Below are 17404 nucleotides of genomic sequence, written 5' to 3'. Positions count from 1 at the left end.
AATTTCGTTTTAAACGCTTGTTAAACAAATGTTGAAAGGTTTTTGTGGTAGTACAGCTAGTGTTTCTTGTGTGAACCCCTGATTTAGTCCCTGGGGCTATTAGCGCCCTCGCTTCGCAGAGGCGCCAAGCGCAACTGGGGGACTAAATAAGCGGGTTTCACCCCTTGGATAACCATGTACTAATAAGAGTATGTCATTGCCATGCAAGATTATACAGGGTGGAATTTCATCACTGATATTTGTTTTGCAGGTGATTGTAGGTACTCGTCATACTGAGATCTCTAGCAACGATATCGATATACATACATGTATAACTACCATTATGGGACCGACTCTGAACTCCCGAAATGAATATCTGTTCTTTCATAGTACAGTACAATAAGTACTTACCTACTGAACTATAATGTATCATCTCTTTCGTCCAAATAGTGTGTGGAAGCAGTCGTGTCGCCGTTTTTCTATTATTCGGTCACCTTCTGACTCCGTAAAATAACCCGTATTAGCCAAATCTCAAAGTTCATATTACTCCTAACGCGGTACAAAATAACAAAATACAGTGCATCGAAATCTGCTAGCGGCCGCGGCGCCCCTCAACCCGCGAGTAACAGAGAGGTACCTTATAATTTCCCTCTCTTTCTAACACCGCTTACCACAGCAGTGGATGTGATTTCGATCTGATTTGCAAACAACTTCGACATAGACTAGTTTGCATCGCACTCTAACACGTAATGTGCAACTGAGAAAGAGCATTTAGAACTTGTGACCAAAGAACCAAAGAACCTCGGTTCATACTACTTATTCGTACGATAACTACGCTACGGAATAATGTCGTTACTGAGACGAACTCCCCCAAAAAAGGCTGTATCAGAATCTAATCTGGAAGATATTACGTCTGGCTCGGAATCTAAGGATCTGAACCCTCAACAGGCTTGCTTAGGGCCTCTGAAGAGAAAACGGGATTTCGACTCCGCCGAATTCATGGATGAGATACGTAACCTTTTTGATGAGTTCGTTAAGAAACAAAATAATAAAATGTCTAAACTGCAATCTACTGTTGATGAAATTAGAACTCAAAATAATACTATAACCGCATCAATTCAACTGCTTTCGGATAAATACGACGATATACAAAACGAGCTGGAGAAGATTAAAACCGAGCGCAAGGAGCATCTTGCATGCATCAAAACGCTAGAAAATAAAGTCGAAAACATGGAAAAGAACTCCTGTGCGGCGAAGATTGAGATACGTAATATACCTACCTCTCAGCGTGAAACAAAATCGGATCTTTGTGAGTTAACAAAGAAACTGGGAAGTGTACTAGACCTGAAGATTGACACAAATGACATAAAGGATGTCTACCGTGGGTTTGCAAAACCAGACACCCCCAAGCCAATCTTGATTGAATTTACATCCGTCTTATTGAAAGACAAAATTCTTAATTCGCTCAAATCATTTAATAAAAAGGATCGAAAACTAAACACTTCACTACTGCAAATAGAAGGACCACCTAAACCTATCTACATCTCGGAAGCTCTCACTTCAAAGGGAAAAAGGCTCTATTATCTTGCGCGAGAATTTGCCAAGACCTATAACTTCTCTTTTTGCTGGTCATCGTATGGCAAAATATATCTGCGCAAAAAGGAGGGAACCCAACATGTTAGAATCGATGAAGAGGGAGATTTTGCTAAACTAAAGGAGAACACAATATGACTCCCACCTTCGCCTGGGACCGACTATTTGCTCGCCATTTGTTATCTGATATTTACTGAAATTGTTTCTGTCACTATTAGAATTTTTTATTACAAAACCGCAATAACTTGTCATATCCTAGTTTCCAACAATATTAATCACGTCCAACTTTACATAAATATTGTATATAAATATTGCATGCTTGTGTGCAACCTGTCTTTCGTAACACTGCAGCACTCTTATCAACAGTTTACAATGCTTCTCAGTCTCTCTAGCTCAGATTCACCATTGTATCTCGTTTCTCTACAGTTGAACACACTTTACGATTTCTATATCAATAATGCAAAATAAAATCAATGAAGAATTGGATAAAGTTTCTGTATCGGAATCTTATTTATGTGACGTCGAGGACACAAAGAAATATTTGCAAGATAAAACTTCCGGACTTACTATATTGACGCAAAATGTCCGTAGTATATCGAAAAACTTCGATGAACTTCAGGTACTGCTACACCGACTCAAGTTAAAATGTGATATACTCATATTAACGGAATGCTGGCTACGATGTAATCCTATCTTGCCCCAAATAGATGGCTATAATACCTTTTCTACTAAAATTAACCCCATTCAAAATGATGGTGTCGTCATTTACGCTCAAAAATGCATGAACGTAGCTGTGGAAGAACAGACATTTTTGGAAGGAAACTGCCTTGCGCTAAAACTTGGATTAGAAACTGTTATCATAGCCATTTATCGATCACCGTCTTATAAAAAAACTGATACGTTTATCGATTCATTAAATAAAACTCTCGTGAAATTCAAATCTTTTAAGAATATATGCATAATAGGGGATATTAATATAAATATAAGACCGGAAGATAGAGATGGAAAAGCCAATGATTATCTGGATCTATGTTCTTACCATGGTCTATTGCCTGCGCATACATTACCGACAAGGCAATCAAGCAATACTTGTTTAGATCACGTGATATTAAAAACCACTTATCCTGCAATCACCTTAGTAATGGCATCTACAATCACAGATCATCAAGCAGTACTGCTTTTCCTAGAAAATAAAAAGAATAAAAACTACTCGTCCACCAATAAAATTAAAATTAATTATGAGGGTTTACGTTCTTCCATAAACAATATGAACTTTGACAAAATATATCAGTCTAAAGATGCTAACTCTTGTGCTGAAAACTTTATCTCGCAAATACAGCAGGCAATAGATAAAAACTCCTCCATAACTACACTTCCTCGCCGTTTTAGAGTTATAAAACCATGGATTACTCCGGGACTTCTAAGGTGTATTCGAAATAGAGACTGTATGCACAAGAGATTAAAACGTTCACCTGAAGATCCAATTTTAAAATTAACATATACGCGATACAGAAATTTTTGTAACAAGTTATTAAAAAAAATTAAAAGACTACACGAGAAGAATGAGCTAGATTCAGTTAAGAATAATAATAAACATCTATGGGAAGCAATAAAAAGAATAACCTTTACAAATAGGACTAAGAGTTCGGCACTTGAGATACTTCAATCAGAACATAACAAAATAGGGGATATAAACAATATAAATCAGTACTTTGTCAGGGTGGGTCAGGAATTAGCTGAGAGTATCGGAAGGGGGAAAGAGCCTCAGATGCCTCCGGCTCGGGTGGTTAATAGCGGTTCCTTCGTTCTTCTTGATACAGATGAGCAGGAGGTTGAAAGGTTGATCGTTGCCCTAAAAACAGTGTGTGCAGTTGGATGGGATAACATATCCAATAACATTCTCAAACAGTTTAGACACATTTTTATACCACCTTTGACATACATATTTCAGATCTGTTTATCTAATGGAATTTTTCCAAGATGTCTAAAAAAATCTATTATTCATCCTATCCACAAATCTGGTGACAGAGACCGTGTCGAAAATTATAGACCAATCTCAATTTTGCCATCAATTTCAAAATTACTGGAGCGTATTATAAATACCAGGCTTATCAACTATTTAGAAAGCAACAACTTGTTATCAAATTGTCAATTTGGTTTTAGAACCGGTAAATCTACTGATGATGCTGTGCACAAATTAACTGATTACATAGCTAGGAACCTTGATAAAGGACAAAAAACCTGTGGGATCTTTTTGGACCTTGCTAAGGCTTTTGACACGGTCTCTGTACCAATCCTATTAAATAAACTTCATAACATTGGCATCAGGGGCACTCAGCTCAAACTGTTTGAGGATTATTTAAGTGAAAGAAGTCAACGTGTGCAAATAAACGAATATATAAGTTGCGACCTCACTATTAGGTATGGCGTGCCACAGGGAAGTATTCTGGGACCCATCCTGTTTCTTGTTTATATTAACGATCTCCTTAGTCTCAGTCTCCCCCATGGTAAAATCTTCTCCTATGCCGATGACACCGTTCTCTTATTTTCTACAAATACGTGGGAGGAGACTTTTGAAAGGGCTCAATATGGCTTTAACCAGGTATCCCAGTGGCTCCGACTACATTTGCTCACTCTCAACGAGAGTAAAACAAAATATATCACTTTTTCTATACGCAACTCCAATCAACCTCCTTCAAATTTTAAAATAATCTCTCACACCTGCGATACACACAATACGTGTTCCTGTAACGCCCTGTCTAGAACTTCTAAAATAAAATATCTTGGCGTTATGCTAGACCAAAACCTATGCTTTAAAGATCACATTGATCTCACTACTACCAGAGTCAGAAAACTTATTTTCATTTTTAAAAAACTAAGGTACATCCTTGATCCTACTTTACTAAAGCGAATATATATAGTTCTTGTCCAATCGGTACTAACCTACTGTATTACTTCTTGGGGTGGAGCCCCAAAGACCTCACTGTTAAGCCTAGAAAGAGCCCAAAGAGCTATTCTAAAAGTGTCCAATTTCCGTCAAATTTTATATCCTACGGAGAAGTTGTATCAAGACTGCCAAGTCCTGACAGTCCGTCAACTCTTTTTATATCAAATAACGTTGAAACAGCATGCACTAATATTTAATTCACTTGATCCTAACAAAACACTAAGACGGTTAGATAAAGTATGTAAGACATTTACATTTAAACACTCATTTATGCGGCACTATTTCTGTTACGTTGGACCTGACATATACAATAAGTTAAATAAGTTAAACAAACTTCACCTGCTAAATAAACATGAATGTAAAGCTGTTATATTTAAATTCCTACAAAAGTTAAATTACGTAGAAACTGAAAATTTGTTAAAAAATTCTTATTAAACCGTTTTTTATTTATCTTTATGTCTAAATTAAAAATAATTCAACTAATTAGTTAAAACACTTGATCTTAATCAAGTACTTAATTGATTAATTGTAACTGTAATTGTAATTAATTTAACATAGTTTTAATTAAAAAATACTTGAAATCCACTAGTATATTACTATAGTCTGTTAATTATGTTGCACATAATCTTTGTAAAATTTATATTTTGTATCCGCTTCCTAAGTATGTATGTTTTCTTTTGTAAATTAACTCTAAAGTTTCTCAATATAAGTATTATAATGTTTTAAAACGTGATACTTCTGCAATGTATAGCTTTCCTTAAATGAACTCTCTGATAAAAGAGCGCTGATGCCTGAAATACAGGTCTTTGGCCTAGTTCAGGCACAGAGGCATAATGTAATTAGTAATAAGCTTCTTTTATGAATAAACATATTATTATTATTATTATTATGAATGTATGCCACATTTGTTTTTATTTGTGAAATTTTCCGAGTTCGGTCTGAAGTAGCTAAGTATGACGGGTACATTGATAAAATCGCACCCTGTATATGCGCCTCTCTTACACGCTTAACCCTTCATAAGTCCGTGTGAGAGGCGAATAAAATTTACAACACTGCAACACAGTAACTAATTAACTGTAAATAATTCAGCTTTAGCGGTACTTACCTACATTGAACCTTAATTCTATGGGGCTAAGGGTTTGGGGCATCAGTCGGTTGTGACATTGGTATCTTTGTGTTCCGATATTGTGTTTTGTTCTGTTGGCTCGAGTTTTTCTTGTTCACTTTGGTCTGTCTGTATCTCTTCGATGTTCGATTCTGTTCGCTCGACGTCTGCCGTATCGAGGTCTAGTGGTTCGCTGTAATAAAATACATACATTATTAGGTTAATTGGCATAATCATAACAGTATAGTATGCTGGAGGGTTACTCTATACAGCACGTTTAATACGACGAAATAGAGTCGTGGCTCGTGTAACTTTGTTTTTCGTCATATAGAGTTACCGCCCCTGATTCTACAGACATACTGATAGCATTGCGCTAATGATTCATAGAAACGGGTCTCAATGCTGACTACTGCTGACAGAAATAAACCACACAAGTCATAGATAAATAGATAGATAATTCTTTATTGCACTTAAACATATGTGATAGATAGATAATTATTTTTTGCACACAAACATAATTATATGATATGGGTAAAAGCAATATCTCTTTCAGGCAATCTTTGGGCAGATACAGATATTGACTTATGTATATGTACTTACGTTTTGTGTTGCATATCGTGCAGTGGCGGCGGCGCGGGCACGGTCGAGGTGGCGAGAGGCAGAGATTGGGGACGCTTCAGCCACGTGCAGCGGTCCTCCTGGGTCATAATAACATATATAAAATAAACATATTTTAGAAATGTATATTCTTGTAGTTTTCAAATTGTACATATCTAATTTATTATTATTATAAACAACAAAATAATCTCACATAATACAAATAAGGCATTTCACACAAGATTATTTAAAATACCTCAAGAAGCATATAACACAATAATTAGATTACAAACATTACAAATTCAATGTTAACAAATTATAAAAATAATACCTATATAATTAGCGAGATTATTGCAATAATAACCGTTCAGTTTAGAGGTCCTCAAAGTCAGTCAATTTCCAGGCTGTCGTGTTTATTTCTACAATAGCTAACCTGAGGAGTAATAACGGCACATATATCCGTCTGCGTGGCGACGGGCGTGGCGCTGCTTCTGGACACCGCTCGCAACACTTGCTGCATGCAGCCTTGTAGCTCTACCACCTAGTTACTATACTATTTAGGGGCGCTGTGTTATATATTATGCTTGTGTAGTGTGATATCTCCAACCAACCTTAGTGGCGTGGAGATTTTAGAAACCTCCACTCTGGATCTCCTCACATAGCGGCAGACTATTTATAGGCTACCGTTTTGTTATTAATATAAAATTATACTAATTACTAACCTGTGGCGTAACAACGGCGCATATATCCGTCTGCGTGGCGACGGGCGTGGCGCTGCTTCTGGACACCGCTCGTAATACCTGCTGCATGCAGCCCTGTAGCTCTACCACCTGTAGGGGATATGGGGGTTGTAGTTATGTAGGGATGATGTTATGTGGTGACCCCGAAGTGATAGCCCGACTTAATTAATTAGAATAGAATATATTTATTTGACACCAAAGAACAGCACAGCACATTCAAACAAATTTTCATTACTTATAAACTAACAAACGTAAGCTGGTATACAGGTTGTTGCAAAATGAAAGCAGAATTTCAAAATTCGCGAAAAAAAAAACATTCTCATAGTAAAAAGTCACGTGACCAAATTAGTTTCTATGGAAAATGTTTATTTTTTGCGAGTGAATTCTTATATAGTACAAAACGTGCTAACCATTAAAAATTATCATTTTTAAAGATGGTTCAGAAAAGAAACATACATAATATATCAGCTACATCGATAACAACGTTACAGCAAGTAGACCACAGAATGGTTGCTATCCAGAGCGTCAACAAGGCACCAGCTCAGCAGTGATCGACAGAAGCGTTCCTTATTTAAATATTAATTAAATGGTAGTGTTACCTGGCTCTGAAGGTTGAAGCAAGTCTCCGTCAGCTGTTTCAACACCTCCGTGTTGTCATCACATTCCGAAGACTTCTTTTGTGAATCTGCGAACAAATTTAAAACGTTTCCTGTAAAAAATCTATAAATAAACAAATCGCTAAATCGTTGAAATAAGGGTGCCAATCTATTTTCAAACGCACGCAGTTAAAGAAACAGTAGGAAAAAGGCGTTCCATAAATATTGGAAGTATGGAAGATATATTTACCGACCTACTAAAATACAAAAAATATATCTAAAAAGAGTGTTGACAGAGCCCGTCGCCATTTTCATTCATTTTCTTTATCTGTGCGCGTTATAGGCTTTTCAAGCCAGACTTACTAGTGTTCAAATAAATCTTTATATTGCTTACCATAATTCTAAGCTGTTTGTTTCCCAAACAAATAAAACTAAGACTTACCCTGAATAGTGGAGACTTTCTTCCACAGCGCGTTGATGGCCTGCATCTGCAGCTGCTGAATCTTGCGCTCGCTGTCCAGCGCCGCTTTGGTCGCCTCCATGTCGCACGTTAACCGCCTGGGAAGGAAAGAGGGGTAATGAAACGCGAAAATCCAAATTTATTTACACTACATAGTGAATATTAAGTAAAATCCAATTCATCACGTTTCACACTCCACTCACTGTATGTGTCGCCTGGTGCAGCACGTCTGGATCACGTGCAGTATCCGCAGCATATTCTTGTTTAGACTAAAGGTAAAGACAGACGCGAAAATTGAAAACTGTGCGGTCTAGTCATGGTTTCGTCACATTCATTTCATCACGTTTCACACTCAACTCACTGTATGTGTTGCCTCGCGCGGCACGCCTGGATCGCATGAAATATCCTCAACGTGTCCTTGTTGAGGCTGCGGCTGCAGTAGCCAGTTTAACGCGAAAAGTGACTACTTTAAACTATCGAGCCTAGATAATTATTTAGTCACGATTACGTCGAATTCATTTCATCACGTTTCACACTCACTGTATGTGCTGCCTCGCTCGGCACGCCTGGATAGCGTGTAATATCCTCAGGGTGTCCTTGTTGAGGCTAAAAGTAAATACAGACGCGAAAAGCGACTTTGCTTTCTACTTTGCGACTAACTAAACTAACTTAACGAATCTATTGCATCACGTTTCACACTCACTGTATGTGCTGCCTCGCGCGACACGCCTGGATGGCGTGTAATATCCTCAGCGTGTCCTTGTTGAGGCTGCGACAGCGGTAACCGGTAAAGTCAGACGCTAAAAGCGAAGTTTGCTTTAAACTAACTTAACGAATTCATTGCATCACGTTTCACACTCACTGTATGTGCTGCCTCGCGCGGCACGCCTGGATGGCGTGTAATATCCGCAACGTGTCCTTGTTGAGGCTGCGGCTGCGGTAGCCGCGCCACATTCGCTGGATCGTGATGGCCGCTGACGTCTCTTCGGCTTTGACTGTGCGCCTTTGTGTACCTTTGTATAGAAACAATAAAACGTTAAAAAAGGGATAACTTTGTACATGTCAAAATTTTATGTATGCAATAAGGTATTTATTATAAAAACTATGTGAATGTTACAATATTTGTTCGCCTTCCTCATATACTCTTCAAATCATTCCTACACCCAAATGTTGCCTGGAAGATATCGCTCTTAGCGATAAGGCCGCCTATTGTGTAAATTCCACAGAGTAAAATTGTTATTTTTGCGTTTTGTTTAATCAATATTCTATTCTACAGGATGTTGCAAAAAGGGTATACTAAGCCGAAACCTACATGTGCAGCATATTATATCCCCGAAAATGAAATCAAAATTTCATAATTCACCACAAACATGATTTTGGGAACCTTGCCTAACTGTAATTAAGTACTCCCTAGTCAGCTTATAAAAAAAAATAGTGTCTAAATATGATATACCTAAAACTACTATCGTCACCCAAGTTTACACTACTGATAGGGATATTATTCAAATAAATACATATTACACACCTTTTTCCTTCTCTTCGACCCTGTCAGCCACCCCATTAACCTTTCCATTCTCCCGCGGCGTAAGGCTATTCTTCCTTTGCTCCAATTTAGACCTTAACTTCGGGCTAGAAGTCGCACTTTTGCTCAACTTCGGCGACGATTTATGGTTCTTATTTATACTATTCGGTTGGACTATCTGCCGTTTCTCTTCGACTATGCTGCTGTTGCTTGACGAGGTATTAGAGACCATACCGCCAGGTAATACGCGAGGTTTTTGAATGTCATAGATGGGGTCTTGGTAGTCAGGGCTCATGAGGGATTCTGGTACGGGGACCATTTTGGACGCAGCTTCTAAGTTTTGGTTCACTGGCTTGTTTGGTTGATGTGTTGGTATTTGTTGTTGTTGTTGTTGTGGTGTTGTGTGGGCTTCTGGAAAGATATTTGTTAAATTAGAATGGGATGAAATTGTGTAATTATATTTTTTTGGTTTCAAGCTATACTACAACACATTTTGTTTTAATACTTTAGAACCATATCTTTAGCATTGATCAATCTTCTTTTTAGGGGTCCACTAAAACAAACGAAAGCATAGACAATCGACGATTATTGGCTAACGAATCATGACAGTCGGGTTGGGACCCGACAACTCTCTCAGCACAAGCTTGCTTGTGTTGGGGTCCACCAACCTGCACTAGGCTAGCGTGGTGGACTAGGCCTAAAAACCCTTCCTTCAATGGAAGGAGACCCGTGCCCCAGCAGTGGAGACGTGATGGGTCGATAATGATCTATACTTTCGCTGCCATCATTTGGTATTTGTCCTAAGTATGGGAACACTCATTTTAAAGACGTCAAATCAGCCTATTAGATTTAGGGTGGGTTGCACCATTTAACTTTAACTATTACAAACGTCAAATCTCTTGAAGATTGATCTCTCTCGTCAAGGGATTTGACGTTTGTAATAGTTAAAGTTAAATGGTGCAACCCACCCTTAGTTGGCCGTTAAAATCGTTGCCTTCAGAATACCAAAAATTAGTGCTGTCAATTAAATTTAGAGATTCTAGCTAATTTTAAAATTAGGAAGTGCGCCCTTCAGAATCGATACCATTGTGGCGGACTCCTAGCCACTAGTTCAGACGAAGATCAACAGATGGCGCTCGGAACGCAATACAGAGAAGATGTATGGGAACTACGCAAATTACTATGAAAATCCTACATCGCGCATTCGAAGTTTCTCACCTACTCTGCAATATATAGAAATCCCCAACGCTAACCGTTGGGCAGCTGCCCGCCAGGCCACACCACCCGGCCTGGTCGGAGGATCCTCCCTTTGCATGGAGATGCTCCAACACCTCCAGCATCTCCATACCATTAACTGTACAAACACATACATACCTCTATCCCGTTTCTCACTGAACGCAGTATCAGCGAACGCGGCGGCGTCACAGCTCTGCGTCATGGCGCTGGCTGACGTCACTCGGTGCAGGTCTGACGTCACTCGGTCTGACGTCACGGGGCGTGCGTCAGATGACGTCACTGGCGAGTGGTAGGATGACGACATGCGGTCGGGCGAGCGGCCCATGTGGCGGGGGGTTATGCGGGCTAGGGGACAATAGAGTAATAATAAATAAGTATTCAAAGTTTAGCTGACAGGCAGAGCGACGGCAATGTAATCAAATGAATGTTTTTTTTTTTGTGTGCGTTGAATAGTTTTTAAATGAGGAAGGCCGAGGACCGAGTGTTGTGGCGCTCCTTGGGAGAGACCTATGTCCAGCAGTGAAAGTATATTGTGTGAAATAAATAAGTAAGTAGCTCTTCAAGCTAAGACAGCAAGCTAGTTTCTACCTAGCCACACCAGACTTTGCGGCTATTGACGAAGACGGCACTAAATATATTTTTTTCGTATGATTCCAAATGTATAACAACATACATTGCATCCTCGGCGACTGCAATTTAGACTTGACGGGACTGGGGGTGTGCTCCTTCAACTGCTGTTGATGGTGCTGCGCCTGGAATAATAATAATAAATCATCAAATACACGAGAATAATTTACTGTAACATGTTTTTAAAATTGTAAGAAAGAGGAAGAGATTCAAGGTTTCTTTAGATATGAATGTTAGCATAGCATAACGAGGGATGCCGTCCAGTCCGTTTGACAGCCGCAAGGCTGAGGACAGCGTATTGTGGCTATTTGTGACCATTCTTGGGAGATAGCTAGACATACATAGGTTAGTTAGCTTTGGTACAGTTTTGGCGTCAAGGTATGAAACATTAAAATACTTGTAGGGGCGCGTTCAGTGTTCAGATAAAACATATTAATATACTTGTGGAAGAGTGAAACGTTTTCACAGACTCGTTTCACCCTAAACATGCCCTTACCTTGCTGAAAATAACATTTAGTTTCCACTGATCCCCCTCTAGGCACCTAACTATCACTGGCCAGGCAGTTAGTCTTTACCTGGCTCATTATGAGCCTCAATAGTCCTTACCTTGCTCAGTATGAGCCTCAGCTTCCTCTGGTCCTCTTATCCAGCTAATCATCAGTAGCCAGGCATGCAGGAATATCATTAGACAGACATAGTCCATAGTCCTTACCTTGCTCAGTATAAGCCTCAGTTTCCTCTGGTCCTCCGTGTCGAGTGACTCGGCAGTCAGCGGGCAGGTGGCGGCGAGGTAGTCCTTACCTTGCTCAGTATCAGCCTAAGTTCCTCTTATCCAACTAATCATCAGTGGATATGGACAGGCATGCGATAGTCCTTACCTTGCTACCTAAGTATAAGCCTCAGTTTCCAGTGATCCCCTTATGCAGCTAATCATCGTTTGTCCATAGTAATAACAAGTCATCCATCTTTAACAGTCACGCAAATAATCCTTACCTTGCTAAGAATAAGCCTCAGTTTCCTCTGGTCCTCTGTGTCCAGTGACTCAGCAGTCAGCGGGCAGGTGGCGGCGAGGTAGGCCTTACCTTGCTCAGTATAAGCCTCAGTTTCCTGTGATCCCCTTATCTAGGCAGCTAATTATCAGTGGAAGCTTCCCCTGGTCCTCTTATCCAGCTAATCATTAGTGAACAGGCATTCGTTAATCCTTACAGTGCTAAGAATAAGTCTCAATTCCCGCCAATCCTCTTATCCAGCTGGGCAGATAACCATCAGTGGATTAGATTAGTAAGTCCATAGTCCTTACCTTGCTGAGTATAAGCCTCAGTTTCCTCTGGTCCTCAGTATCCAGTGACTCGGCAGTGAGCGGGCAGGTGGCGGCGAGGTAGGCGCCGAGCTCGCGCTGCTGGCCCGCTCGGAAGTGCCGCCCCTTGCCCTGGCTGTACAGCCATTCCGCTTTTAAACTGTTGGGAAAGTGGGGGTTGTAGTGGAGGGTATAAATGTTGTTGTTTTTTTTTTTATTTATCATAATAAATCTTAGTTTTCTAATACATTTTACTAGCATATTTTAACCACTAAGGTTAGTATTAATGCTACACAGTCGTTATCAATTAAGAAAAAAAATACACAGAGTTGTAATGCGTTATAGGTACTAGTATTACTACATATAGGTACAAACGTAATAGGAATTTAAAGGCAGCGCTAAGCATGCACGTTGCAGTCCTATGTCACCCCAGAGGTGAGGGTCATGAACAGCCAGAGGGGAACATGGCGCCGAAACGTCGAAAGCGAACTGTGAGCTGCTGGACTAAGCTGGAGCGAGGCCAAAAGTACAGCCGAAAAGGCAAAATAAAATGAGAAACGATTGTTTGTGTTTTGATCTGTGTTTTCCTGGATAGATAGGTAATCTATTTTGCATTCTTTAACACACTCTATGAACTAAACTACTAAACACTTGAAAACTTAACACATTGATGGACACTAGATTATCGGTGAAACTCATAAAAACGCACAACATTTTTGTATGGGAGTTGAGTGATGGTTTGCTGGTGCACATGCCGGCACACTGCCTAGGCGCAGTAAGAAAAACACGACGTCGGTGACCGTTATGTGCGTGTGAGTGCACACTTTTTTCTGTATGAAAACTTATTGCTGTGTGAAAAAAAGGTACTTTGGGTGCACATATAACTTTGAAATCCTGCCAAATAAAGCACAACAAGATGGTCTTCATACAAACTCTAGGTAAAACAGGACTGCATTGACCGTTGTTGAAATAATTAGAAAAAGAGTGGAGACTGCATTCGACGTTGTGATTTTTTTCTTAAAGTGTGGAGGAAGTCAAATGCAGTCAGTGTCCGTCAGTGGGTTAAAATCGATTCAGACAAAGGTATTCAGGAAACCCAAGCTAAAGTGCGTAAAATGATAAGAAATTAAAGGTCTAGTGAATTGTAATCGCTACTGTTTTGCATTTTATAGGGGCGTTATGCTTGAATACCCATACTCCATAACAAAATGCGTATGCTAGACAAACTGGTGATTATATTTTAATCACTTCACATTAACATGCAACGGTTACCGTAATAACTGTTAAATGTCTAGTTTATTATAAAAAGATACAGGGACTTTCTTGATGCTTTTAAAGAGCTTTCTTAGTTACGAAGAAGTAAGTATCAAAGAGCATTTTTTTATCTTTGGTTTTATAAATTCCCGAAAGGATCAACTAATTATTTCAGTAATTTTGCTGTATACAAGTAATCTATGTGCATATACATACGAGTAGAGGCATTTCCTTGTATGTTTGTGTTGAAAAACGACTGCATCAATTTCGAAGTTATTTTGCCATAGTACCTATTCTATCTATCGTAGAGAGCAAATTTTCCGCATATAGCCTCTAAACAGGGCCATTATGCGCGAAACACAAGGGTGACTAGCTATTAAGCAAACCAAGCTCACGTTAGAAAGCCAGTAGACGACCTAGGTTACTTATGACTTCTGGGAGAGACCCGGAGATCAAAATCGAAATATTTATTGCATTCAAGGTGTACAAGATCTTAATCGATCCGAGTATTATGAAATGAAATTACCTTTCAATGGCGCTGACGCCGAATCCATCAATAGACTTGACGCTCATGATCCAGTTCAGAACAAATGGCCGGTAGTCGAAACCTCTGTGTGCTAGTCAAGGAAAATACATAATGTACCTATCTACTAAGATTATTATTGCAAATGTGTATATTATGTAAGTTTGCCTTTATTTCACATTTAAACGGACATACGTACGGCAAGACGGGAGGTCGCGAACTCGTAGATCAAAGCAACGTTTTTTACTGAACTATGTTGTTTAGACAAAGCACTTATATAGTTCATAGATTATACAGGGTTTCATTAGTAAGTCGATCTTCAGTTCTATCAAGTTGCGCCCCTGAGCTAGACCAAATTATTCGTCTCTGGCGTACAGATAGGAGTGACATAGGCTACTTATTACCTCTGAAGTTACTCGGAACTAGGCTGGCTGACCTGAAATTACGGGGATATGTACAAAGGTTCCAGTCCCAAAGTTCGAGAGAGCCACGTGCTGGAATCCGCCCCCTCTCAGAATATAATCGAATACCTCTGAGGTACCACATAAAAACTCCAATCTTGTATAACTAGTCATTTCTTCCTACAGCAAGATTTCCCGTCTCCATTCAACACATTTGTTATTTATTTATTTTATTCTTAACCATGGCAGTGCCCCCAGATCTGCACATCAGATTATATTGGTTACAATTACACAAAAGGATACACTTTATCCTTCCCGCTCATGCTCACACACGGGTTGCCCTGCACGGTCAGCCCCTCGAGCTGGGTCAAGTGCACAAGGTGGGACACTTCGTTCAGGTCCTGTATGTTGTTGTGGGCGAGCCCGAGCTGCGCGAGCGCGGGCGGCAGGTAGCGGTCGCACTGCCGCAGGTCGGCTATGCGGTTGCGCTCTAGGTTTAGATTCTGGAATAATAATGTAAATTACTTAATTGGTCTTAGTTGAATAAGGTCAGAAGGAAAAGATTAAGGATTTACCACTAGTTACAGTACATTTTTTTCACCCTTTTTACAAAATAAAATTGAAACTGCATTTATTTTATTTGTAGAAGCCTAATTCTCCTATCCAATGCCAAACCTTTGTGCAAATTTCAATGCAGCAGCACAAACCAAACACTTGCAATGTGTAGACAATAGATATACAGGTGGATTTTATGAAGAGAACATTTCAAGTTATAATTTTTTCAACTTATAAAACTTTGACTTGTAAAAGTACAGCAATAAATTTTAAAATAAAAAAATGAACCTTTAAGCTCTTCATATAGGAGATGTCGGCCACGAAGGAGATCTGGTTGTTGGACAAGTCTAGGTGCTCAATGTGCATGTTGTTGTTCAGGTGCTCGATCGACTTTATGTTGTTACCTGAAAGAAAAACAGGAGTCAACTAACTCTCACTCAAATTCATAGACTGTATTGAAAATGTACAACATGGTTAACTTTGAACACAGTAGTTTCGATCTGTTACAAAAAGTGAAAATTCATAAGATTCATTCATTCATAATATCACAACAACAATTTTAAACCTATTTAAAGTATCAAAAAGCTTTAGCTTTTATTTTTTTGTTCTTTGATTGTTCTAACATGCAATCTGTCGTGGGACCATAAGCAGTTCTTTTGAGCTTTTGGTATAAATTAAAATTTAATATAGTTGATGAAATATTATAGGCCCATTTTGGCAACTACAAAATCTAACCTATGAATAACTTTTGGTGCTATAAAAGCTCCTTTTTCTTAAAATTAATAATGTGACTTTGCCAGAGTATGTGACTTTTTATGTATTTGTTCAAGTACTTACATCAAGAGTAAATAGCCAAAATAGGCCTATTATATTTCAATGACTTCAGTATCTTAATTAAAATTAATAAAGTGACCCACAGTTAACCCTGACTGTCTAAAAAACTGGCATGGTTATAGACTTTGTAAATTATGCTCGCAACAGCAAAGGAGGAAAACAATCCACCGTAGACCTTTATTTTTTAAAGCCATTATTTTCGATAACAATAAAGAGGTCTTACCAGCTAGTTTTAATACTTTTAAGTAGATCAAGTCCTTCAATCCCTCAATTTGTAGGATCCCATTATTGTTCAGGGCGAGGACTCTGATGTTTGTCATCCGGGACACTCCGTGCATGCGGAGAAGGAAGTTATTGCAGATTGACAACTGTAAGTTTATAAATAAAACAAATTATAGGTATATAAATCACAATTTAAAAGCAAGTAATTTCTCAGGCAGTTATCTGTTTTAGTCTTTGTGTACCAAGTGTTCTGACATGCTCATAACATCAATAATACTTAATAAAACATTCGTGAGTGAGTGGGAGTAGTGGCAATGGAAAACCGTTTATTTACAATTCATGAGATCATGATATCACGATTGATGAATAGAAATTGCGACTGATGTTTCTGCAACTTACATTCTCGACTCGGCTGTATGTGTCCAGGTTGTCGAGACGTTGTAATTCATTTTGATCGAGGATTAAATTAATAACTGTCGTTGATTCCTCGGCAGTCGCTTTCTCTATTTTCTTTAATCCACGCCTCGATAGATCCAGGGTTTCCGTTTTTTCTTCGTCTGTGTATAAACAATATGGTATTAGTTTTAAGGACTAAGAGTCAAGGAATAGTTATAGAATACAAAGTTCTTTACATACCCATATTCGCAATTTTATAGCATAATTTTAATAAAAATGAGAATTCTGATTCCTCCGCTGTTTTTCCACAAAAATCAACATTAAAAACTAACGTTCTGAAAGTGTGTACGTCAGTTATGATTTTCTGTCATTGATTTAGTTTCCAAGATTTATTAAGTTTCGACGATTAAATTAAATAATGAACAATACTTGTTCTATTATTTAATAAAGTTAATTAAATTGTTGTTTCGAATAATCGCATTTCACAGCAGAAATTAACTCAACCTCGTCCTGTTTCCGA

At 38.8% G+C, this 17404-nt stretch overlaps 1 protein-coding gene across 1 annotated transcript; it reads right to left on the bottom strand.

Moving 5' to 3' along the window:
- Window positions 1-5604: 5604 nt before the first annotated feature.
- LOC105392342 (centrosomal protein of 97 kDa) lies at window positions 5605-17266 on the bottom strand. The gene is made up of 16 exons (XM_048625576.1): window positions 17125-17266; window positions 16888-17045; window positions 16490-16634; window positions 15721-15836; window positions 15181-15380; window positions 14480-14563; window positions 12703-12859; window positions 11449-11527; window positions 10914-11120; window positions 9543-9950; window positions 8880-9030; window positions 8000-8115; window positions 7561-7646; window positions 6655-6762; window positions 6225-6322; window positions 5605-5817 (listed from the first exon to the last, which is right to left on the bottom strand). The coding sequence occupies exons 1-16, from the start codon at window positions 17126-17128 to the stop codon at window positions 5667-5669; spliced, it is 2268 nt and encodes a 755-aa protein (XP_048481533.1). The 5' UTR covers window positions 17129-17266; the 3' UTR covers window positions 5605-5666.
- Between the last annotated feature and the right edge of the window lie 138 nt (window positions 17267-17404).

This window comes from Plutella xylostella, chromosome 14 (assembly GCF_932276165.1).
Source record: "Plutella xylostella chromosome 14, ilPluXylo3.1, whole genome shotgun sequence".
NCBI classification, from domain to species: domain Eukaryota; kingdom Metazoa; phylum Arthropoda; class Insecta; order Lepidoptera; family Plutellidae; genus Plutella; species Plutella xylostella.
This window is presented reverse-complemented; position numbering and strand designations above follow the sequence as displayed.

Excerpts from the sequence above, each read along its gene's own strand:
- LOC105392342 (XM_048625576.1), bottom strand. Across the intron at positions 11,121-11,448 it reads GCAGTCGCCGAGGATGCAAT|CCCGCATAACCCCCCGCCAC; the intron begins GTATGTTGTTAT and ends ATTGTCCCCTAG. Across the intron at positions 6,763-7,560 it reads GCTTCAACCTTCAGAGCCAG|GTGGTAGAGCTACAAGGCTG; the intron begins GTAACACTACCA and ends TATAGTAACTAG.